Source organism: Solea solea, chromosome 10, assembly GCF_958295425.1.
Source record: "Solea solea chromosome 10, fSolSol10.1, whole genome shotgun sequence".
Classification (NCBI taxonomy): Eukaryota; Metazoa; Chordata; class Actinopteri; order Pleuronectiformes; family Soleidae; genus Solea; species Solea solea.
Genome location: NC_081143.1, coordinates 7,227,389 through 7,252,872, shown reverse-complemented (window position 1 = coordinate 7,252,872; position 25,484 = coordinate 7,227,389). Strand labels below are relative to the sequence as shown.

The window sequence follows — 25,484 nt, the reverse complement described above, 5'->3', positions numbered from 1 at the left end:
TAATATCCATACTAATAGTAATGATGACCGATGATGGTGAAAATGTTTAAACCTGATGATTGTATGCGTCACCACAGAATAAACAAAAAAAACTGCACATGTTGTGTCATTTTCTAGCATAAACTATATGGACCTTAAATCTCTGAGATGTAATAGAGCGTTTAAAAACATAAATGGCGGTTCTCAGTGCACTCACTCATCTTCTACCGCTTTATCCTCCACATGAGGGTCACTGGTGCCAGCTGATATGGGGTGAAAGGTGGGGTAAACACTGGACATTCCAAACAACCATCCACTCTCACACTCACACGTACAATCAATTTAGGGTGTCCAATTTGCCTCATACCCAAATCTTCATGTTTTTGACTGTAGGAAACCGGCGAATCCCGAGAACTCAGAAAGGTATTGTATTAATTTATTATGATACAGTTGTAGAGAGATGGGAATCAGACTTCCAGGTCACTATTATACACCTCCTGGCAATGCATAAAACTATTTCCAGAAGCTTGATCTGGAAGTTCCTTAAATGTGTACTAATGGTTGTAAAGACAAATTTGTGGAGAATTCCTACAAGTTTTGTCATGATGTTGATTGTACATGACCGGGAGCACATGTTTAAATTAAAACTACACGTTTGATAAGTCAGATTTGTATTAATGCAGTCTCTGTGCTGTCATGTAGAGTTGCTGGAGAAAAGTAAAAAAGAATGAATGTATAATTTGCATTAATAGTGACAAACAACCTCAGCATCAATGCTCAGTGCACGGTTGACTCAGGTATATACTGTTATTATACAAGTCTAGCGTCTGAGTGACTCAGTGTTTTTGTGAATATAAGTTTGACTTTGAAATCAGCTGTATAGAAAATTGTTACTTTTGCTTATTCTCTGAATACCTGAAACAACACACACACACACACACACACACACACACACACACACACACACACCAAGCAAAGGTTGGCACTTTTACTCCAACTCTGCGGTTGAATCAGCTGTTTTAGCATTAGATGCTAACTCTGCAGATCAATGCTCCTCCTGGTCTATTAGTCATACTGGGCCTATTAGCATCAGCTATTAGCATCTTTTCATCAATACCATTGATCACACAGCTCTGGCTTCAGCACGGAGCAGAGCACAAAGATAGAACAGGACATTTAACTGATCGCCCAGTCACACTCAACTTACATAATGTAAACATTTAGCCTTTGGAGATGAAATTATCTGTCAGCTAATCAGTTATCAATTGATCATCATCACACAAGGGTGAGAACTTATTGATTTTGACTATTTCTAAAATTACTGTCACTTACAGGATGGTGTTCATTTGAGAAGTATAATATTAGGGCAGTTCAAGTGTAAACACCACTTATGGCAAGACAGAACATAGGATCGATTAACAGGATATTCACCACCGATATCTGTAATTCAGTTTTTACTGGTCAAAATTACAGTTACAGATATCTGTAATTCAGTTTTTACTGGTCAAAATGACATCACAGATATCTGTAATTCAGTTTTTACTGGTCAAAATTACAGTTACAGATATCTGTAATTCAGTTTTTACTGGTCAAAATTACAGTTACAGATATCTGTAATTCAGTTTTTACTGGTCAAAATGACGTCACAGATATCTGTAATTCAGTTTTTACTGGTCAAAATGACGTCACAGATATCTGTAATCCGGTTTTTACTGGTCAAAATGACGTCACAGATATCTGTAATCCGGTTTTTACTGGTCAAAATGATGTCACAGATATCTGTAATTCAGTTTTTACTGGTCAAAATGACGTCACAGATATCTGTAATTCAGTTTTTACTGCTCAAAATGACGTCACAGATATCTGTAATTCAGTTTTTACTGCTCAAAATTACAGTTACAGATATCTGTAATTCAGTTTTTACTGCTCAAAATTACAGTTACAGATATCTGTAATTCAGTTTTTACTGGTCAAAATGATGTCACAGATATCTGTAATTCAGTGTTTACTGCTCAAAATGACGTCACAGATATCTGTAATTCAGTTTTTACTGCTCAAAATGACAGTTACAGATATCTGTAATTCAGTTTTCACTGGTCAAAATTACAGTTACAGATATCCGTGATTCAGTTTTCACTGGTCAAAATGACGTCACAGATATCTGTAATTCAGTTTTTACTGGTCAAAATTACAGTTACAGATATCCGTGATTCAGTTTTTACTGGTCAGAATGACATCACAGATATCTGCAATTCAGTTTTTACTGGTCAAAATGACGTCACGGATATCTGTAATTCAGTTTTTACTGGTCAAAATGACGTCACAGATATCTGTAATTCAGTTTTTACTGCTCAAAATTACAGTTACAGATATCTGTAATTCAGTTTTCACTGGTCAAAATTACAGTTACAGATATCCGTGATTCAGTTTTCACTGGTCAAAATGACGTCACAGATATCTGTAATTCAGTTTTTACTGGTCAAAATTACAGTTACAGATATCCGTGATTCAGTTTTCACTGGTCAAAATGACGTCACAGATATCCGTGATTCAGTTTTTACTGGTCAGAATGACGTCACAGATATCTGCAATTCAGTTTTTCCTGGTCAAAATGACATCACGGATATCTGCAATTCAGTTTTTACTGGTCAAAATGACGTCACAGATATCTGTAATCCGGTTTTTACTGGTCGAAATGACGTCACAGATATCTGTAATCCGGTTTTTACTGGTCAAAATGATGTCACAGATATCTGTAATTCAGTTTTTACTGGTCAAAATGACGTCACAGATATCTGTAATTCAGTTTTTACTGGTCAAAATGACGTCACAGATATCTGTAATCCGGTTTTTACTGGTCAAAATGACGTCACAGATATCTGTAATTCAGTTTTTACTGGTCAAAATGACATCACAGATATCTGTAATTCAGTTTTTACTGGTCAAAACGACGTCACGGATATCCACATTACGTCACTTTTGGCATTGATGTGTATGGGGTGTGTCATTATAGATATCCACAATTCAGTTGTGAATATCTGTACCTGAATTGTAGATATCGCCAGTTCCAGTTTCACATATCTACAACCAAATTTAACAAAAGTTTGAGATATCTTTAATTATCCTCAGTTGAAGATATCCTCATTGTCCTTTTTAGATATCTTGAATTAAGTTTTAGATAGTCAGATGTTGTAGATATCTGTTATCCACACAGTGAAATATTGCAACATTTTGCGTGGCAATATTATGACACTTTTGAGACTTTGAGCAGAGGATTTTTAAATTTTTTTAGTATATAATTTTTTTAACTGATCTTATAAATAAACATCAACCTTTTTGTGGATCAGCATGAAAAAACTATTGATATTTCTGTCCACTAGATGGTACCAAGTGCTCACACTCGAGCTTCAGTGTGAGTATATTGCGAATACTTTGTATATCACAATATCGTGATAATATCGTATCGTAGTGATGATTCCCACCCCTACTGCCTATACACTATATCAGCACTCTATATCATGGTCATGTAAAGATTACTGTGATTTACTTAATGTTTAGTGGGTGAGTCTGCGACTTACTTTCCCTACAGTCAAAATCAGTTTTCATATCTTTTTGAATTTTCAATAAAAAAAAATAAAAAAAAAGCAACTTCCTGGTATTGAACTGTGAGTAGGGGCTGTTTTTTTCGGCAGTGGTCAAATGTTAATGACATGTTATACAGTGATAAAAAGCCCGCTTATGAAGCTTTTTGTTGTCTTAAAAATGCAGCAAACCTGTGTGCTTTCCCTGAACACAATAACAAAGACCTGGAAGGAATTATTTCACGTTTTATTTTACTCAACTATATAAGAAACAGCAATTCCTACACTAAATTATTACTTACTTACTTAAGTGCTTGAATAAGGAAAAACAATGCACGAAATATCAATATTACCCAGGAAATATTTTTTGTCATGTCTCATGCTCTGTGATAACTGGAGTCTGTAAACTGTGAAACTGTGAACACAATAGTGTGTGTGTGTGTGTGTGTGTGTGTGTGTGTGTGTGTGTGTGTGTGGACTTTCACTAATGATACCTTCTGTATTTGTAGGTTTACTGGTGAAAAACATCACTCCACCTCCATGATGACCCCATTAAACGTGACTGTGTGAGTGAGTGTGTGAGGGATTTACACAAGGAGAACTTTACATACCAAAAGCTTTTAAGCTGATAAAGTCGTACCAAAATTCATATGAAGGAAGACATCAATTTTCTCACACACACACACACACACACACACTCAGAGAGTCTAAGAGTCTAAGGTCTATGCTGCTTATTTCCACAGTCTCTCTGAAAGGAAGCATATCTGTGGGGAGCAGAGGCCAGGGCGCACACACACTCCCAAGTTCCTGGAGAAGTGCTGTGTCAGCAAGGGGCTACTGTTTACATTTACACACACACACACACACACACACACACAGATGATACAGACATACAGCATCTTCAGCACTACGGTGGTATGAAGTTTAGATTCACATAAATGTTACTTGCTGTCATTTGGCCTTCCACCCGGCGACAAAGAAATAATTCATGTGTTCATAAATAATTTTAATAGCTAATCCTGTAAACGGCGTGTGGTCACATGTCAGGCAAGGAAAATGTCACTGCGCCCAGTCTTATATAAAGTATCTTACCAGAAAATGGCTTTGGTCGAAGTTTAAGTCACTTTTTTTTATAATATTATTAAAAGTATATGATATTTACTGTACTACTGAGGAGTTAGGATTGAGCCATAGTATTTCCATCTACAGCAGAGATTAGTGTTCTCTTTATGGAGTTTGTTCACCTTTATTTTAACTAATACCAGTCCTCAGTACCTCAAAGGGATACTTAAGTATCTTACCAGAAAAGGACTTTGGTAGAAGTTGAAGTCACTTTTTATAATTATAATTAAGTAAAAGTCTTAAAGTATTTGACATTTACTGTACTTAAGTATCAAAAGTCATTATAGTCTGATATAAAATGCACTTAAGTAAAAGTATTAAAAATGTGTGTAAGTATTGAGCCATGGTGGCTCAGTGGTAGGGCGAGTTGTTTTTGTGGGTTCAATTCCTGGCTCTGCTAGTCTATATTTGTCCTTGAGCAAGGTTGAATGTGTTGAGCAGCTGGTGAATGTGTATGAAAGATGTGCAAATGGCAAAACTGTAGTGTGAAGCAGCTCATCAAGACGTTGATGAGTGTTTTGACATTTGCAATTTGACATAAGGCTGCAGTGTGGAACTCGTGGTGATGTTTGTTGACGTTATTATTCTTCCTCTGTTCAGAAGGATGTAAGGATTACTTGTACGGTGCAACCTTCGTCCAAAAACGCTCTCTGTCAAGCATTACTATCAGACCTGACTGAGGGAGCGTTTGTGTATATACACCAGCAACGTAGGGGCAAGAAGTATGCAACCGTTTTTTAACGTTACAGCTGCCTTTGTCTGTCCTAATGTAACTGATAGTGTGAACTTGTGACATCTGTTCAGTATTGTAACACTATTATTGTAAGATGTTAAGAAAATGGCACATTTGTGAACTTTTCAGTGTCATTTAAGAGAAGACTATGGTTCATATGTTAGTGTAACAGGTCAGTAATCAAAAGGACATTAAGAATATTGTTGCCACTTGGACAATGTCCGTCTCATCTTCCCCGTCACACTTTCCATGATTCCCCTCTCTGTTTTTCCATCTTTTACGTCGCAGCTGCAGCCGTCTTTTCACGCCAGCATGCATCCTGCGCTCATTCTTCTTCTGCCCTGTCACTGAGTTTTGGTGCCATGAAAACAAAAGTGGACCGTGTCAGCTTTCCCCAGCACACGACCGGGATCACGCCTGTGCACCGCACACCCACACGGTTCCGCCCACATGCACACAAACACACACACACACACACTAACACCAGGCAGCAGGCGCAGGAGAGATGAAGGTGCAGAATCTGAGCCCAGAGAGGTGCATGAAAGAGGAAATAAGAACAGGAGAGGGAGAATGGCACGCACAGCTTGACATTTAAACAGAGGATTTCCTTTCTGTACCCCGTCTTCCCTCTGCTCTCTCTGTTTACATAAGGAGAGACTCTTCATATTGTATGAAACTGTGTTCACACTGGCTGGAGATAAAGCTTCACTCTGGATGGGACTCAATACTCTCTAACAGTTTCGGTTTGTTTATTTGGCAACAATCTGATTTATGAAAAATAACAGCAATGAAAGAATTCAACCTGCATAGACAGTTTTGATGCCACCACTCAATAGCCAAGTGTTATCATCCTCTGCTCTGCTGTGGTGTCAGCAGACTGTCTTCCTGTGGCATTTTAGCCAAAAGGTGATGGATGTCTCTGGCCACCTCTTTGCTCCCTCTTGGGGCATTTTATAAAACACTTAAGACACTATCACAGTCAGCAGGCCGGAGAGAAAACATAAGATTTCCTTTTCTCTTTCTTACCTCGGGTTTTCTTATCATTTCAGCTTTGTCTTCATTTTCCCTCCTTGGCCTCCTCCGACTCCACAGACTGAATCTTTTATCAGCGGTCAGATGTTTCTTTCCTTTTCTGACCATCGCAGTTTGTGATTTAAGAAAAGTTGACACACAGTGGAAGCAGCTCATGATATCACATAGGTGTTTGTGTGTCTTTAAATTGCGTGACTGTGAAGAGTAAGAAATTAAAAGTCCACTGTGTAACATTTAGAAAAGTTTATTGGCATATGTTTGATAATACTTTAAAATACACTTTTGTTGAGGTTTTGTAGCTTTAGAATAAGGCTTGAAATGTACGTAAGGCAGGGGCCTTGCTTTAAGGAGGCCGCCATCTTGTGGCGCCATGTTTCCACAGCAGCCTGAACCTTTGAGGAGGAAGATACTCACACACACAAAGAAGAACAGCTCTGTCCACATAAATCAACAAAAAAAGTAAGAGGAAAAGGCAACAGAAGAGTGAAGATAGGTGTGAAGAGTTTGGTATTTGAAGAGAAGGCCACCGTAGTTCCCTGAGGAGTGGGTAAATCTCACTCATTCTAACACACTTTCAAGAAATACAACACAAACGTTCTGTCCCAATTCAGTGCTTGCTTCCCTTGTCTGTTTACAGAGGCGACATCTTCCTTATACCACGTTACCTGTGGCTGAATGCAAATCACAGCATTTATACAATACGTAAAAGACAGAGACGGGTGAAGCCTTTCTTTGCGTTCATTTCGTTCGTTATTGTGTACCAAGCAGGAAAGCGTACGATGATAGACAAACGGAGCAATACCATCTGGAAATCATGGGGGCAGTATAGATTTAATAGTCCAATCGATCAAGAAGTAACCTACAGTGGCAGTGAAACGACTGCAACACATGCGGCCAGAGTTTAGTGGTTTATCCCTGCACCCAGAAAAGAGAGAGCAACTGTCGGTTCACTCACTGTGGTTTTATTTGAGGGTTTATCCGGAAATATTAAAAATGCCGCTCTTCATTGATCTCTCTCATCGGCAACACCAAAGAGTAATATTCCCATCTCACATTCCACCGCCATGAAATCTGCGCTCATTTCAATCTATGTCGGGTCAGGCACAATAAAAATAACCCCTTTTATCTCTTAATCTGGCACGGAGCAACTGTGTCACCACACAATTTCATCAGGGATTTATAAGTATTCAGTCTGGCCTCACGAGCTAACTTCTACCTCTTCACCATCTTCATCCAACACTTTTTATCCACAGCAGTTTGGATCCCAGACTTTTTTTGTGTGTGTTTTCATATTTCTACTTTACTTTAGGAACTCCCTGCTCTGACATATTATAACTTTGTCATTATTGTGTCTGCAGACTTAAATTCATCAGCCTGTGGGTCCATCCATCCATCATGTGTTCATGCAGTCCTCAGAGTCTCTGTCAGAGTCATCCTAATCACAGTGAGAAGCTTGGTCTTATTGTCTTCTGTGGATCCCAGTCTCAGGTGTGTTTCTCCTCGGACCTCGCCCTGTATCAATGGTGGGTGTGGTCAGGTGTGGCCAGGTGTGGTCAAGAGTGTCCTCTGTTGCCACCCACAACCACACACAATGATGTCATTAACATTACATCTGTATCACTGCAGCAGAGGGCAGAACATTTTTTAATGTGGTGTTAGGTAGATCTTTAGGAGTCACCTCTTTATTTTTGCAACTGCAGCAGTTATTTCTTTTACGACCACCTGGGGGCAGCAACAACAAGCCATAAACGTAACACTGTTATACGTATGTATATGTACGTATGCTGTACATTAGTTTATATTACACACTTATTAGGAAGCAGTTACAGAGCAGTATATACATTGATCTGGAGTCGTGTTTGTGGTATTTGTTTGGCATTTTGTGATGAATGGACATTTTATTTGGGAATTATAAACGCTTTTTGTTAAATCAGCTGCTTGCTGCAACTCTATTGGGATGAGGTTGGTCAGTTTGTAGTATGTAGATGAACATTTGGAACAATGGGAGAATTCTAAAAAGAAAAAAATGCTCTGAAGCACTGAGAATAATAATAATAGGACTGAGTCCTTACATATTACAGGCATAGTCATTCATTCAATTGGACAAAATACACAGTAACGCGTGGTAATTGGAATGTGCTTTGATTTTGACACTATGAATATATATATATATATATACATATGTATGTATATATATATATATATACATATATATGTACAGTATATGTACAAAATTAATGATGTGCTTTTCTATTTTTTGACGTTTTTTTTGTGAAAAACAGTACATTTGAAAAAATCATGGATAACAAGAATAATTATATTTTACCATTACAAATATCATTTAAGTTAAAGAGCTTCCAGTACAGAAACATAAAAAATGATATTGATAACTACCAATGCTGTTAATTTAGGGCAGCTGTGGCTTTGGCTGGTGGTCTAATAAAAAACTGTATATGTGGCAAAAAGGCACTAACTTTTGCAGCCACTTTTCAGATTGTGTTTAAGGTTAAACAAACAGCACCGACCTTACTGGTTTGAGCGACTGCATATAGAATTAATGGGAAAATGTGTTTTAGGAAAACAAAGCTAGTAATGGTGCTTCAGTACCTGCAGACTGCAGCACTTGGAGGAGTCTCAGGGGGATGCAGCTCAGACGGAGGATTCCTCCTGATGTGTGTGTGTGTGTGTGTGTGTGTGTGTGTGTGTTCAGGCAGGGCTGGTCTGTGTGCTGGGTCAGAATGCTGGCGAGGTACTTTCAGAGTTCCAGAGACGCACTGATCAATAAATGCTTTAAATAGGGACACAAATACCTGCATACAGCATTAATCTCAATATCTGGGTCCCATTTAAGAGGGAGTCATTTTGCTGAATAGATAGGCTGGATGGCAACCGCACACATGCAGGTAGGTATACAGTAAGTGGCTGGAGAGCCCCAAACGCCACTCAGGAGCTTCCCAAGTGTTAATTAGCAGTTGCTCGGGAGGATAATCCGGACCCCAAACACACACACACACACACCTGAAAACAGAAAGAATAAAACAAATGTAACCCTGGATTTCTGAAGCTTTCTGAGCATGTTTAGATCTCACTGCATGGATCATGGATTAACTTTAACATCAACCACCAGCAGATTGAATTCTTAAGATTTTGTGGTAAAAAAATGTTGACTATGCAGGAAACACTTTGGTGACCCTCTGACATCTCATAGAGCGCCCCCAACGGGCGGAGAATTTACTTTAGTTTATTGTTGTGTAAAGTAGTTTTAGGTTATATACAGCACAGACACGACTGTGGTCAGACTCTCATTACTCTCATGTACAGCGACATTTAACGGCGAGAGCACAGACTGTAAGAGAAGTAGAATTCATCAGGGAAGTGTAGTGGCCTTCACACACAACAAAGGATATTGTTCTTCTGCATTTGTGAAGGAAGATCGTGCTTCAGAAATGTGAAATACATGCTCTGTGACTACACAATATAAAAGGCTTATTCTAAGAAATGTTTTTTATTAACTTACAACTGTTCTCGTGGGTAGTATATTTCATTTCTGAAATAAATGGTAAAAATAAACCTAGATATTACACACTGGGCTTCTGAGTTCTGAGTTCATTTTATTCTGTTATAAACTTCAAGATATTTGAAAAAGGAGAGAAAAATCCAACGTGCTTATTTTTGTCGATGCTTCTTTTCTTTAAATCTATCTTATTATGTCTGTAATTCAGTTGTGTGTGTGTTTGTGTGTGTGTGTGTGTGTGTTTCACCTTTTCTGGTGTAAACACCTGGTCCGAAAGTACAGATTATAAGGCTTGCATTTTGATTAAAGGTTAAGATTAATGTTAATTGGTTTTGTTTTGGCTGCCCCAAATGAATGGAACTTAACAAAGTGTCCTAAGAACACCAGAACACCATGTACAAATGTCTTCTTTTGGTTTTGAGGACCAAGGACAAGTCCTTTTTTTAAAATAATACATTACCTGAATAATAATCCTTAAGGTAAGGTTAAGGTAAGGGCCTACTGGAATGCATTAAGTCTTATATCTGTGAGTGTCTTCATAACCACAGAGAGACGCGTGTCTGTGTGTCTCTCTCTCTGTGAGAGTATGTGTGTGTGTGTGTGTGTGTGCGGCCTTCAGGGGATTTGTGTCCACGGCCCTGGGGCGTGCGTCGTGGACAGCTTGCTGTTGGATTGATAGAGTGACGTCAGCGCGCCGTTACCTCTCTCTGAGGGCAGGATTAGTTGGGAGCAGCAGAGACGACGCTCCGGTAATCTCCCGGTAATAAATGGTGGGAGACGCTCACGTTTGGAAGTGCAGCGACTGTCCGACGCCGGAGGAACTCCTGATATGATCCGTGCATTTGAGGCATGATGGGCCTCTTCTTGCCGCTGCAGCAAACCGACGCGCCCCTGCTAGGTACATGCAGCAGCAGGTGAGCTGGACACACAACTCGTCTCAGGAGGATTTACCTTTGCAAGGTGTTCACAGGCTGGACTGTCCAACTGTCTGTCTGTCAACAACTGCCGCGGTTTTATTTTTACTGCACACGCACGCGCATGTACTGTATGGGTGAGCGTGAAGGTAGCACTTTGGAGATTATTGTTGTTTACATCTTCCGTGCAAAATGAGGGACAAGACGACAAGTCAAACTGTAAACAACTTCCTTTTTTTCTCTTCCCATTTAAGGGTTAGTTCATGCGAACACACACACACACACACTGGTTTCCATCACTTCAGAAGACTTGGCATTGACTTACATTCATTCAGTTGGAGACTTACTCTAACCTTAACCATAACTACTACTGACCTAATCCTAACCATGACCCTAACCCCTTACCCTCAACTCAGCCTAACTTTATTAAAACATGTTTTCACCTTAAATAATTAACGTCTATCTATCTATCTATCTACTCTCCTACTGTGGACTGTCACACTGATGGGGCTCAAAGTTTTTGCGCAAAAAAAAAAAGAAAAACAATGAAGTATTTTCCCATCTCACCTCCCGCCGTTTCTCTGTCTGTGGCGTCTTACATTAAAGAAAGAAGAGGCAGAACCATCAAGGACCTTTTCCTGTCGTGGCCATAAAGACTCTCGTAGGCGTTTATGGTTTGACTGTCACCTACTTGGCACTTGCCTCTAAATAACCCACTGGTCTATAAGAAGGCGATGGATACTAAACTCCACGGGGAAATTCTCTAACCGCCGTGTTACTACCGGCTTTTACTGTAACTTCACTTTCTTTAACGGATCCGTGTGAGGTGAAATCCAGTGAGCTGTAAGGATGAGCGCGCGCTGCCTCCACTGTTGCAGCAATGGAAGAGAGAGAGAGAGAGAGAGAGAGAGAGAGAGAGAGAGAGACGCCTCTGAAGTTACGCTCTTTTTTATCAGTTATTATTGTCTGTGTGCGTGTGCGCGCGATGTTGGTCCTCACTGAGACCAAAACCTAGTCCTAATGAGCTTCATTTCCCAATGAGCTTCATTTGGTAACGTAACTCTGGTGAACTGTGGTGACGTTAATGTGTGCGTTATGTATAAACTGGTTAAGGTTAGTCATATAGATGTGATGGTCAAGGTTAGGGAACGAGGGAATGCGTAATATCCATGAGTGTTCTCAGTTAAATAGCTATCTAAAAGTGTGTGCGTGTGCGCGCGCGCGCCCGTGTGTGGGGGAGGTGCGCTGACTTGGGGGTGAGAGAGTAGGCTACTACTGGACACGAGAAAGGGAGCGAGGCGACAGTGCTGCTTGGTGTGATTCTTCCTGTGAGCAGCAGATACACCACTGTGCGTCTTTACGCTCAGAGATCAACCAGTGCTGGTCCACTCACTGAACCCCCTGTCTCCCTCTCTCTCTCTCTCTCTCTCTCTCTCTCTCTCTCTCCCTCCCTTCCTTCCTCTCTCTCTCCCCCCACCCCTCTCTCTCTCTCTCTCTCTCAGCAGCAGCAGCAGCTGTCTCACCTGCACAGCGGAGGAGGACGGCGGTGGAGCTCCTCCTCAGCGGACACTTCTTTGCTGAGCGTCAGTTTCACTTGGAGCATGGAGGAGACGCCGGCGCGGTAACTTCTACCACCAGAGGAGACCTCTCTCCACGATGAGCCGTTAAACCCCCGCTGCTGCTGCTGCCTGTGAATCCTCCGGAGAGTGGAGTGACCATCTCCCAACAGACGCAGAGAGAGGCCTTTGTCATTCGTGTGTTTCGGTCTTCAAATGGACCGAGTGCCCTCGGCACTGGCCGCTAAGATGCGCTGGATCACGCTGGTGTTTGCCGGCTTGACTTTCTGGGGCAAAGTGACTATTTGTAACTGTTTCGACTACGAGGAGCCAGACTACGACTATTATGAAGAGGAGAGAGCGGAGACCATTGACTACAAAGACCCGTGCAAAGCCGGTGAGTCATCTATTTGATGTTTTTTATATTTAAAAAACAAAACAAAACAAAACATGGGAAAAGAATGTTTGCAGCGCGGCTCTGAGATTGCACGTGTGTGCATGAGATGACAGCGCGCTCGCGCGCGTGTGTGTGTGAGAGAGTGCGTGCGTGTATGTGCACTTAAGTCCAGATGTCCCTCAATCCGCAACATTCATAACAAATAAGTCATGGTGCACGTGCAGTCCGGTGACTGTTCTGCTTTAAGCCAGTTTCTTCCTCGAGGGGCACTTTCCCCCGCACGCACACACATTCAGCGCATGCATCACCTGTGGTGAACTCTTCATAGTGTAAGAGCACAGGGTCTGCACGTGCGAGTGTTTAGCGTGCATCTTGTGTGTGTTTGCGCGTGCACAGATGGTAAATCAACCATCATGGAAGATGAGAAACATCTGGACCAAAATATGTGCTGATGAGCTCTCTCGCTCTCTCTCTGTCTCTCTCTGTCTCTCTCTCTCTCTCTCTCTCCCTCTCTCTCTCACACACACACACAGACACACACACACACACATACATATAAACGATGAAATGAAGATATTTAATGACAGACTTGACTTGAACTGTTTGTGGTTGTCTACATGTCTGTGTAAAGCATCATTCTTTTATTTGTCTGTTAGAACTCTTTTATAGGTGTGTGTGAGTGTGTACTTGTATGTGTTGCCTTTTCTGGCATGAACACTGACTTTGTCAGGACCAGTAGTCCTCATGGGGACCAAAACCTGGTCCTAATGAGGCACAGTCAATTTTTTAAGGAACTGGTGAAGTTTAGTGTTGAGATTTGAATTGTGCTTAGGTTAAGGTTAGGGTCAGGCAGTTAGGGTCAATGCAGTGTCCTCAGAAGAATAGCTGCGCAAAGCTCTGTGTGTGTGTGTGTTCCACCCATATGAACTAATGTTTTTAACATAAATGCTGCAGTTTCACGAACTTTAAAGTAAAACCTTCCATTACTCACTTCTTTAAGTGTCTTGTGTCCTATTTTTGGTGTCACCAGCTTAATCGAGTTAGAGCTGAATGAACCAGAAAGGTTTCTACAAGTGTGATGCAGTTCTGGCACCAACATCGCTTTATTTTCTCACATCTTATATGAGTACACATAGCACAGATTAAAAGTCCTTTTCATTAAATGAAATTTGCTTTACCAACATAATAAATACATTAAAGCAAAAATCTGAAGACACATTAGGTGTGTCAGTTGATTCCACATAGATGAGATGGAGGACTCCTCTCCTCTCTCCTGAAGTCCAGTCTTCCCTGCTTTCCCTGCTGTTTGTGTGTAATAGCAGCACTGTTGTGTTTTAAAACAGTGTACATGTATAACATGTATTTTCAAATATGTTTATTTTAATGGCACTTTGTGATGACACGTTGGACCGATAAGAACTCCACCCAGAACACTGAGTGTCCACACGCTGACCGACACACACATTCCACTCATACCAAATACACAAACCTGACACTGGCCTGTGTGTGTGTGTGCGTGTGTGTTTCATATGCATGTTACACTGATCTCTGTGTAGGTGATTTTCATGTTGATACTGCAGTCCCATGACTGTGGCTTTCACTTATGCGAAGACCTTACTGTGTGTGTGTGTGTGTGTGTGTGTGTGTGTTTGGATGGCAGCCCGGCAGTTTATAGGGAGACAGTCAGTCTGTGTAACTGACTGACTTGTGTAGGTTAAAATTAGGAAGTGAGAAAACACAGCTAATGTTTTTATTTACTTGAAATATAAGGAATGGAGTTGCTGGTAAAAAAAAAAAAAATACATGTGCATTTATAGAAAAAAAGTTTAAAGACAAACAATTTCCTTAGATGACACAAATAATTTCATTGCACAAGCTCATACTTAACACATTATTTAAACATTTCAAGCTCTGTATGGATAAAAAAAAGAATCCAATGGCTAATCAAATCGGCAGAATCTGTCCACTGTGTCCACAATTGTTGGCAAAACACAGGCAACAAGGCTCCTGTGCTTTTCCACAATACAGTTCTAGCACGGTTCGGCTCGGCTTGACTCTACTTGGTTTTGGTATCAGGCACGTCGTTTTCCATTACTTCATAGTACCTCCTCAACGTGGATGGGGTCGTCATAGCAGGGCTGAATGAAACTGCTGTTTTATATGTGACACAAACTCACAAACTAGTTGTTTTCATACTGAATCATTAGAATCAGTTAATTCAAAAGATTAATTCAGTACTTCCTGCATGACTGCCGCACAGACTCTGTCTAACACAGTCAATGAACTGAAATACGACTGAACGGGTTGTGATTCAGCTCACGATCAGCCAGCTTTCAGCAGTGCTGTCGCTAAATACACCAGACTCCTGTTAAATATTGAGATTTAAGACATTTCCTTTGCTAAATGTTGGAGATTAACGCATGTTTAAGGCTTTTTAACTGATGGACAGTTTAACATTGTTCAGTTTGATCCTCGTGTCAGATGTCATGCTCATGACTCTTCCATCCACGACACTCTGACCAATCAGTGGCCGGCAGTCTGTCGATGGCACATTTTAGTATCGGCTCAGCTCGCTTGGAACCTCACCAGAGCAGGTACTGATGCTAATGATAAAGCAAACAAAACTGATTAGAGTCAAGCCGAGCTGGAACTGTATAGTAGAAAAGTGCCAAAAGAGAATAACCCTGTCTAAGAGCTCTGCTTGAGCAGTGTAGTGTTGTGGCTAACACCTGTGTTAATATATTTGTAAAATGTGACTCGATTCGCTGATGATTGACAACTTGAACATGTTTCAACTTCTGCCTCATGCAAAGCAACAGACCCACAGAGCAGTTGGGCGGCGCTTAGCGCTGCTCCATTCAAAGTGAAAGAGAAATAGTTCAGCTGTTGCCTCCACCACGCAACGGTGAGTCCAGTTTTACAGCAAACTTAGCCAGAAGTGTGCATTTGACTGGGGACAACAGAGGATTACAAAAGAAATAATAATAAGAGTGTGGCTCAGATTCACCTGTGCACAGTTAAACCAGATATCTGCAAATGAAGCATGATTCAGGTCTGTGGCTTCTCCTGTAGCGAGCGCTGCACTAACTCTAGAGGTAACAATGAGGTTAAACATGAGCCCAGATTATGAGAGTAAAAGCATCTCCACATTAAAAACATCATCCCATTGAGAGCGTCCTGATTTGATCCCACAGAGAGAGAGAGAGAGAGAGAGAGAGAGAGAGAGAGATCACATTCTATCACAAATTAAGTCCAAAGTCAAACGGGTTCACATTACGCTTCTTGCCACTGTAGCAAATGTCAATGAAAAGTGAATTCCATTTTCTCTCCATAGTTGATTCATCGTGTAAAATGTGTGAATTCAATGTTTTGGTTTTGTATTTATTCGATGATGAAGAAACCAATAAGTCAGGGACAGAGAGGGCGAGGCGCAACATTTTTTTTTTTCACGGTCCTTGTCTGGACTTGAGTATGGAACAAGTGTCGGTGTATGCATGTTTTGTTCAGATTAAATGCAGATCAAATATCCGCCTTCCTTTATTCATGCCCTTTGGCATGCTTTGGTCTGGTCTTTGCTTCTACCACTTGTTCCTTGGATTGGATTTTTGATTTGGTCACTTTATGAACAACAATCTAATGTGTGATGATCTTCAAAATGTTTATTCTAACACTTAAAGCACCAGTGAGTAACTTCTGCTAGTGTCATTTTCAGTGTTATTACCTCACTCATGTTTCAGAGAGCTGGGTATAATTCCTTAACCTAAAGTTTGTTGCCATCTCACTTTGCTAGTGTAGCTTCTATCTGTGTCTCCACAGACACCAAACCTAAACACTGCTATACTGAAACACACAGTCTTAAATCAGCATTGTGACAGACTAGAGCTTTAACATTTTAACTGTCTATGTCTATCCCAAAACTGCGTAAAATTTGTGAAAATATTTTTAAACTAACCACATTACTTTGCTGTTAAATCTCTTCTGTACATTTGACTTTAAAGCTTCCAGTCCCAAACCTCATATCCCCTTCCTTTTTAGTCCAGCTTTTATTTTCCTATTATTGGATGTAGGACTATTTACGATTATTTTCATAATTTTCAATAAAATCTGTCCATTATTTTCTTGATTAATCAAGTACTTGTTTTGTCCATAAAATGTTGATTGGTGTTTGCCAAACCCCAAAACAAAATGTGTTGTTTTTGTCCACAAAAACAATACATGGAGCAAACAGAAAATATTCACATTTAAGACTCAAACTGATGACTCGATTAATCGATTACCATTTTGATAATCGATTAATCACTGCAGCCCTAATTGTATTTATTACAATTCCAGGATTTTTTTTTGTTTGACCTATCACAACAAGTTTCTGAATCACTGTCTTTAATGGCATCCCAACTGTATGTATCATACATAGTGTGAGGACTAGTGCTGGAAAGGAATGGTAATCAGAGTTTCCATCTCAGTTGCCTTAAAAGTTAGATTCATTCAAGTCCATTCTTGATATTGGAAATTAGATGAATTGCCTGAAGTCCGCTTTTCTCACAAAGTATGTCTTGCTAATGATACAAATTATTACGTGTGAGGACATCCACTGTCCACTGGGTCTTTAACTTTTTTAGCTGTATTATATGTTTGATGTTCACAATGTATGTGTAAATACCCAGAAAAATCACCTTAGCTCTTACTCCCAATAGGTACCATTCGATTCTGTTGCACCATCTTACACACATGTCCCGCCGCCACTCTCACTCACAAAGAAATGTTATTAAATAAACACAACATGCATACTGCATACAGGTATATATATATATATATATATATATATATATATATATATGTATATATATATATATATATATGTATTTGCGATACATACAAATCTGCTCAGCTGCATGAAGTCGAGGTTTTACATGCACACTCGGAGATTATTGTTATTTTCAGATTAATCTAAAATGAAAATGATTACTTTGCAGCCATATCATCAACTCAATCGGATACCAGTTTGTGTGTTTGTGTGTGTGTGTGTGTGTGTGTGTGTGTATATACGCCGCTTGTAAGATGTGGAAGAGCGGCTCATTCCAGGCTTGACCCTGTGGCATCAGTCTGAGTGGTTGGTATTCCGCCTCCTGTTTTCGCTGGGAAAACACTAGGGGAATATTTGGCTGGATGCTTATCTCCTTTGAGTCCCGCGCTGGTAGACAGGAGAACACACACTTCCAGGCCTTTGTGAAGTGATTTCCCCATGCGAGCACACACAGGCACACATTCGATACACACACACACGCAGAGCTCCCTCCATTCACTCGCGCTTATCTCTTCCTGGTTGTCTGCATCCTGCTACTCAGCTGGAGATGACACACACGCGTGCGTGCACACACACACTCACTTGGACGTGCGTGAGCTCCTACACTCACTCAAGAGTCATTCATGCTTCCTTCCAAATCACTGTTCTCGTAAAACGCTCACACATACACACACACACACACACACACAGAGCAAAAGCTAAACAAACCTCAGTGTCCGAATGAAGCTGTTTCTTCAAGAGTGACCCAAAAGGCCGACTGCTTGTTCTCCTCATCAAATACAATAGTCTGTCGCAGGGATGTGTAGTAACAGTATGTGCGATACATATTGTACGTATGCTCATGGACAAACATCTCAGAGATTAGATGTCACAGGCCAGGATTTACACTTCAGCACAGGAAGAGCCTTTGCGGTTTATGGCAACAATTGAAAAGACATGAACTGTTATGATTTTAAAGAAAATGAAAAATGCATGTGTTAGAATTGAAGATTCACATTAACTCTGAAAGAGCTTGCATTTTCCAGATTTGATCAATATTGTCCTACGACAAGCTCTCGCGTGTCTCTTTGTGTGTCTGTACGTGACACACAAAACTAGTGACTTGTAAATCAGTTGTTTTCAGTGTATTGAATCATTAGAATCAGTTCAATAAAAACATTATTCACAAAATCCTTCAGTACATCCTGCATGACAGGAGCACAGATATAATATAGAAAATAGAAAGAAAATGTAAAATTTGCACAATTGACATCATGTTCAACTGTGATTTAGACCATTAAATCCCCAGGAAAATTATCACTTATGTTATAAATCAAGTAACAAGTAGAAGCAAATTTTCACATATATTCCCACTCAAACTGAGTTCTTTATGCAACCAGTAGATTTGCCCCTTTGTGGTTAAATGCTGCTTCCATCCTACTCCCTATAGGCTTCACCTTTCAAACTGGACGTCTATGTCCATTTCTGATATACAGTCTATGATCACAACTACAGGCACTCAGAAACTTTCCAAAACACCAAAGCAGCTCAGGTTCCCAGGGTCCGTTCACACATCATTCCTGTTCTATCCACTGTGTGCTGCGTGGACATTTTGATTAAAATGCAGCATTTCTGTCATAGATTGTGCCCAAATCTTGGTGTTTACACACACAAATTAGAGAGAAGTACGAGGTTGGTGGTCAAGGTTTATAAACACTTAAATAATGTTACAACACAGTTTCCTTTATGGAGCGTGAACTAGGAGCTTCCCCTTGATCCCCACCCTGAAACATGAAGTCGTTCTTGATGGTTAAAGCTCATTCTGTTGTACAGATGAAATCCAGCTGCATATTCTAAGCGAATGGATCGGCATAATTACAATTTTAGTGGGACTATTACCTATTCCAGATGTGAGTCATTATGCACACGCTGCCCAGCTTACTTTGACATTTGCTTGATTTTGACAGCAAGAAGCCCGTCAGACCAACACAGCACTGCTGCACTGGCTTTTAATGTTCATGGTTTTGTGTTTGTTTCCTTAAAAGTGTGGTGGATACATTTATGCCTACAGTTGTTTGAGTGATGACTGCAATAAAAACCCTCCTGACATCTAAAGCAGCAGTAGCCACAGAATACTGGCATGTGTTTGAGGTGCAGATCAAACACATGCCAAATGCATTTCGTAGATTTAGATGCACCACTTTGACCACTCGCACTCTGTGAAACGTTTGGTTTCTCTCTAGAATTGTAACTTTTCCATCACACATGCCTTCGCCTCAGGTTATGATGCGCTTTGCTTGTGAAATGCTTAATTTAATGCAATTTAATGATCAACTTAAAAAAGGGAAATGTGCCAAAGTGCATTATGGTTCTACACTATATCAATATAGATATCTCGATGATTTTAAGCTTTGTAGCAGGAAATGAAGGAACCTTTTAATATTCTACGACTGGACCAAGTGTGTGATTGTGTGCCCATGTTCATTACATGTGTCCCGCTATATCGTGACAGTGAGCTGTAGCTTCAGTTCACCCCTTCCCCCTTTACTCGGTAGGAAGGAAACCAGAGCAATGTGTGTATGTATGTGTGTTTGACACTGTGGCTGTGTTAATGTGTGTGTGTGTGTGTGTGTGTTAGCGAGAGAGCGAGCAGTTTTGCTCATATTATATTAAACAGGATTTTCCCGAGCAGAGTGCTCCTGCTGCTGAGCTTCCGAAGTCTTCCTCAGGATTCCCTCCTCAGCACAAACGCTGCCGCTGTGCTGAGAGCCCACTGTTTGTTTTGGAGCGTCATTGTTCCGGAGTTGCAGGAGTCATGAGTCAGCGCTGCCGTCACTCCACCCACCTGCCGTGCAGTGCTCAATTATTAAACATCTGGGTGCTTTTATGTCACCTGGCTCTCCCTGATCTTATTTATAGCTCATTCTCATATGACATTTATTGGCCAAGGGAAAACCACTTCTCCTCACAGTCAAACCTTTATTGTTCAGCTATTCTATGGTTAAGTGTTGGTCATTGTTGTTCAAGGTATTAGAGTTCAAAGAAATACATTTTTTTTATCTGTCTATATATATAATTAAACAAAATAATACGTCACCACCTGATTTGATCTGTTTGGTCTTGACTCTTGACAGGTCTATGTGAATCTGTCTGATCGTGTTTTTCCCTGACATATATTGCAATTATAATTTGAGCTGTAACTAAGGATTATTTTCTTAATCGATCGATCTGTCGGTTATTTTCTCGATTAATCGAGTTATTGTTTGGTCCATAAAATGTCAGAATGTTAGACGTTAAAAAAACGGTGATCAGTGTTTGTCAAACCTGGAAATGAGGACGTTCTCGAACCAAAAATGATTCAGTTTTAAGGATCTCTTTGTTATAAGAAGCTAAAACAATCGAAAATCTTTTTAATAATTAGCTTAAATTGCGATTTTACATTTTGACAACTATTCATTGTGTAGCCCTAACGTGCACGCTGTTTATTCCACCAAATATGCAAGTGCTGATCTTTGGTGGACCAAAGCATCAAGCATAGAAATAATAGCATGAAGTGTTTTTCCTACAAACTCGATTTCTGCAGAGTCTCCACTTCTCTCTCTCTCTGAAGTCATCCCAGTGATGCAGTCTCTCCAGCAAAATCCCCTCTTTATTTCTCATCCCAACTAAGGTTTTTAGAAACCTGGCTTTCATGATCACTTGTACTCTTTGCTCTCTGTACAACATAGAAAATTAGGCCTTACGTGAGTCAGCGTGCCACTAAGGAAATATACAGGAATGACGCTTATTGTTGTCCATCAGTCACTTTGAATTAAAACATGTCCTAAATAAGTAAATGGAAATACACAATAAATGGTGGCTAGTTGTAGCCATGCAGCTAATGCTGAGTTATCGGATTCATTTTACTGGGAGAACTTGACCAGTGACATGAAAAAGATCCAAATAATATCACTGAACGATGTTTAATCTGTGCACTAAAACAATTTACACAATAGAAGCAAAGTCTCCTCCACTTGAATCAGTTTATAGTGCTTGACAACAGTATCACACACCTGTGTGTGGTCTCATGTCTTAAGCTGATAATCCAATATCCAATTTTATTGGATTGCATATTCTGATTGTGATTTTTCTTCTCATCATACTGTCATTTCAACAGCGTCAGTGTTACACCGAAATCCATAATAATGGGAAATGAATAGCGACAACTGGAGGATTTAGCAGAGCAGAAGTGTCTTCCATCTTCACAAAACAATAACTCTCTTGCATGACCTTCATTTGATCTCTGTGCGTGTCGGAGCCCGGTGACATGCTGGGCCACTGGATGCACACCAAGGACGCCCTGATGGTAAAACGAGACATGATCGTGTCCCGTCACAATGTCTGGCCAAACCCATGACCTGAAGAATCTCAGTGTCTCGCTAATGTGATTAGGAGATTACACCACTTCTCCCTTTCGCTGTCTCTCGCTGTCATATGATATTATGTTTTTTCTTCTCATACCAAACGTTTCCTCGCCTGTTATCCTCACTTTATGTGGACACCTTTGATGAGTGCACAGCCTTTTTTTGTTGAAGTCGCAAATGTTTGTTTCTGCTTTGTCCACATATATTTGAAATTATATTAAACTTTATTTCAGATACGCTGTATTCACGAGTACGCAGTGGAGGCGCCTCTCATTTACTTTGAAAGCAGCAGTGTCAAGTGTGAACTGCATTGTGGGTCCATTGCTTTGCTCACATTGCGTGCGGCAGGAGTCGATAAATGTTCCAAGTTCAAACTCATGAATCTAAAAACAAGCCATTAATTAATATTAAAATGTCTTAAATCCCTCTTTCAGTAGTCTTGAAAATGTGAACACATGTTTTTTTGTAAGTGAAAATTTCAAAATAATTGGTTACGGTTATTTAGACAAAAGAAAAAAAAAGATTTATCAAATGTGTCTTGCAGTAACATCCTGCAGATTAGGACAGCGGAACCAATACAACCAGGATGTCATGATACCAACACCAGGAAGTAGATATTCTAACTTAGACCCAAAAGTCATGTTTCATGTTATCTTAAGTTGTCCTCAAATAATGTGTTTTGAGCAGCTTTGTTGTTTTTGTTTACCATGAAATTGGTCTTAAATTTTACTCCATTAACTCTATTTAACTTGCCTTACGCTGTAGGAACCCTGTCAGACGAGGACACTGCCCTGCTAACCTCCGGTAGCTGCCTCCAGCACCAAACACCCTTTGTTTTCTCATGTTTTTGGTTGAGGACACACTCAGTTTTATTTATGGTGGTTTGCTGTGTGTTTAAAAGTAGTTCTTCTTGGTTATTATTGTCTATATAGTCTGTCTGGCAGTAAATGTCTCTGTTGAATGGATCAGTCTGGACTTTATTTCCAGGTCGATTCACATGTCCAGTTGTTCGCCTGAGTGCCCGGCCGTGTGTTTTTTATCTGTGTTCATGCATGAAGAAAATTTGCTGTGGAGCGTCTACACACACGCACACACGCACATGCGCACTGTGATGTGTCAGTGAAGAAGTGTGTAACTGGGCCTCAGAGTCTGGCTCTGTGTTTAAAGCCAGTAAAAACACTTTGTGGGCCACAGACACACTATCCTTTACTATTCAGACATACATCGAAATTCAGGAAATAAGGATTTTAATCATTTTCTGGCTTCTTTAGTTTCTTTTCACTGCTGTATTTTATAACTGTACTCACACAGTTGCGGTTTAGGTGTGAATCTCTTGACCAAACCTTCTGGATGCCAACATTTTTTTTATGTCAAAACACTTTACAATGTAGAGTAGCACATAATCATGCCATTCCATCTTTATAACACTCGCAGTTCAACGTTTTAAGGGAAAACTTAAGTGAGGGGATGGTTTGAACAGCAGGCACTAGAAGCTTTGGAAAGCTTGGTTTCATAGCAGTTATTTCTTTAGTGAGTCCACAGAAATTAGTAAAGTACTAAAGAGTAATTAGATAACTCTTTATGGAGATTGTAAAAGTACAAGTATGTTACCAGAAAATGACTTTGGTCAAAGTTGAAGTCACTTTTTATAATATTACTCAAGTAAAATCTTGAAGTATATGACATTTACTGAACCAAAAGTAATTCTCTGAAATAAAATTATTAAAAAAGTTAAGAGTTAGGATTGAGCCATGGTAGCTCAGTGGTAGGGCGAGTTGTCTTTCACAACTGGAAGGTTGTGAGTTCAATTCCTGGCTCAATTCCTTGAGCAAGACACTTAACTCCATGTTGCAGCGTGTGAATGGCAAAACTGGAGTGTAAAGCAGCTCTTCAAAACAAACTAATACCATGCACATTTTCAGAGGGAATAGTGAGAAAGTTTAAGGTGACGTTTTAAGTTTTGCAAATGCCAACTGGAAAACTTGGCACTGTTTTTTTTTTTTTTCAAAATGTCATTGCCTCATCTGTCTCCCTGTAAATACATTACAAAGACAATATATCACAAATGTCTCTTATTCTATACCTGAGCAACACAACACGAGTGCACAACCACTGGCAGCTCCAAACGGGGCCAAGATAATCTCTTTTTAATGCACCACATTCATGTCCCTGCACACACACACACACACACACACACACACACACACACACACACACACCACCACCTAGAGTGTGACCTTATATTTTCTTAATGAGAAGCTTAGTGTGTGTGTGTGTGTGTCGCTCTCTCTTTGTGTGTGAGTTTGTGTTACACCACAATGACTCCACAGTGTTCGTACATAACTAAGCACTGCATAATCCTGTGCTGTGCTGTAGTGTTTGTAAAGGAACTGAAAATCAAATCTAAAACATAGTCGATAGCCAGCAACTCTTCAGTTTTAGGGCACTGTGTCTTTGTTTTGTCCCTTAGTATTTTCTACTGACATTTGCGACCAATGTGGTTGTAGGATGGATCAATAAATCGATGGAGTTTTAAAGTGCCAGATTGGAGTAGTTTTACATATATAAAGGGTATTTTAACCCTTTCGCCGATGACGCACTTGCACAAGCGCACTTTGCATTACCATAATTACACACGTGAAAGCTAACGGTGTGGTTTTTGCGGTAATTTCACCCGCGCTTTTGCAGGAAGCCGGAGAATCAGTGTCTTTGTCGTCAGAGAGGAAAGAGTTGGCCTGTACATAGTTTTGTTTTTGCACATTGAGACAAAGACTCAAAACAGGTTATTGTAAATGTTTAATACTGTTCAAAATTCTAATTTAACATGCAAAATCTGTTGTGCATGTGCAACTGCAGTGTTTTTTCACTTCATTTTAAATTGTTAATTCACTATTTGCAGTAAATTGTAAATAACTGCCAGATATTGAAAGCTATTCTTGAAAGATTGTCTTAGGAGGACATTTTATTGGCACATTTATGGCTAAAATAAGGAGGACATTTTGAGGCTTTGGTGTTAAAGGATCAAGTTTCCAGATGCACTCATTATACTTATCATGAGATTTACAGTATAAGCCCTAATATGGAATTATTTGTAAAATAGTACCATCAAACCATTCCAATGGAAATACTTATACACACAGCGTGGGGCCCCTGGAATATTTTTTTAATCTTATACTGTTGGGGCCCTCAACTGAGAACAAAATTGAAAACCTCTTTGTTTGTTATGGTTATCACCAGTCTGAATTCAGCAACTGACACAAAAAATGAAACTGAAGTAACACATTAACAGATTTTCTTACACAATATGTTATTGTAATAACATAATAATGTTGCACAGCAGTTGTGTTTTTAAGTAATCAGTATTAATACAATTTGAGATTTAATAGACAATTAGTGCATTGTAGTGTTTCCTTTATTTTATTGCTTTTACGATATATGTAATAGTTTAGGTTGTAAACTGTGTCTTATCA

The 25,484-nt window shown here is 39.9% G+C and overlaps 1 protein-coding gene across 2 annotated transcripts in view; it reads left to right on the top strand.

Annotated features, from left to right (window-relative positions):
- The first annotated feature begins 10,616 nt into the window (after window positions 1-10,616).
- The window catches only part of tll1 (tolloid-like 1), a 44,586-nt gene continuing 29,718 nt past the window's right edge, over window positions 10,617-25,484 (top strand). The window contains exons 1-2 of one of the 2 annotated variants that reach the window (XM_058641388.1): window positions 10,617-10,875; window positions 12,384-12,828. In XM_058641388.1, the coding sequence (XP_058497371.1) occupies window positions 12,648-12,828 (181 nt within the window). In that variant the 5' untranslated portion in view covers window positions 10,617-10,875; window positions 12,384-12,647. Of the gene's footprint in view, window positions 10,876-12,380; window positions 12,829-25,484 lie in introns of both variants that reach the window. The other variant, XM_058641387.1, reaches the window with a different exon arrangement.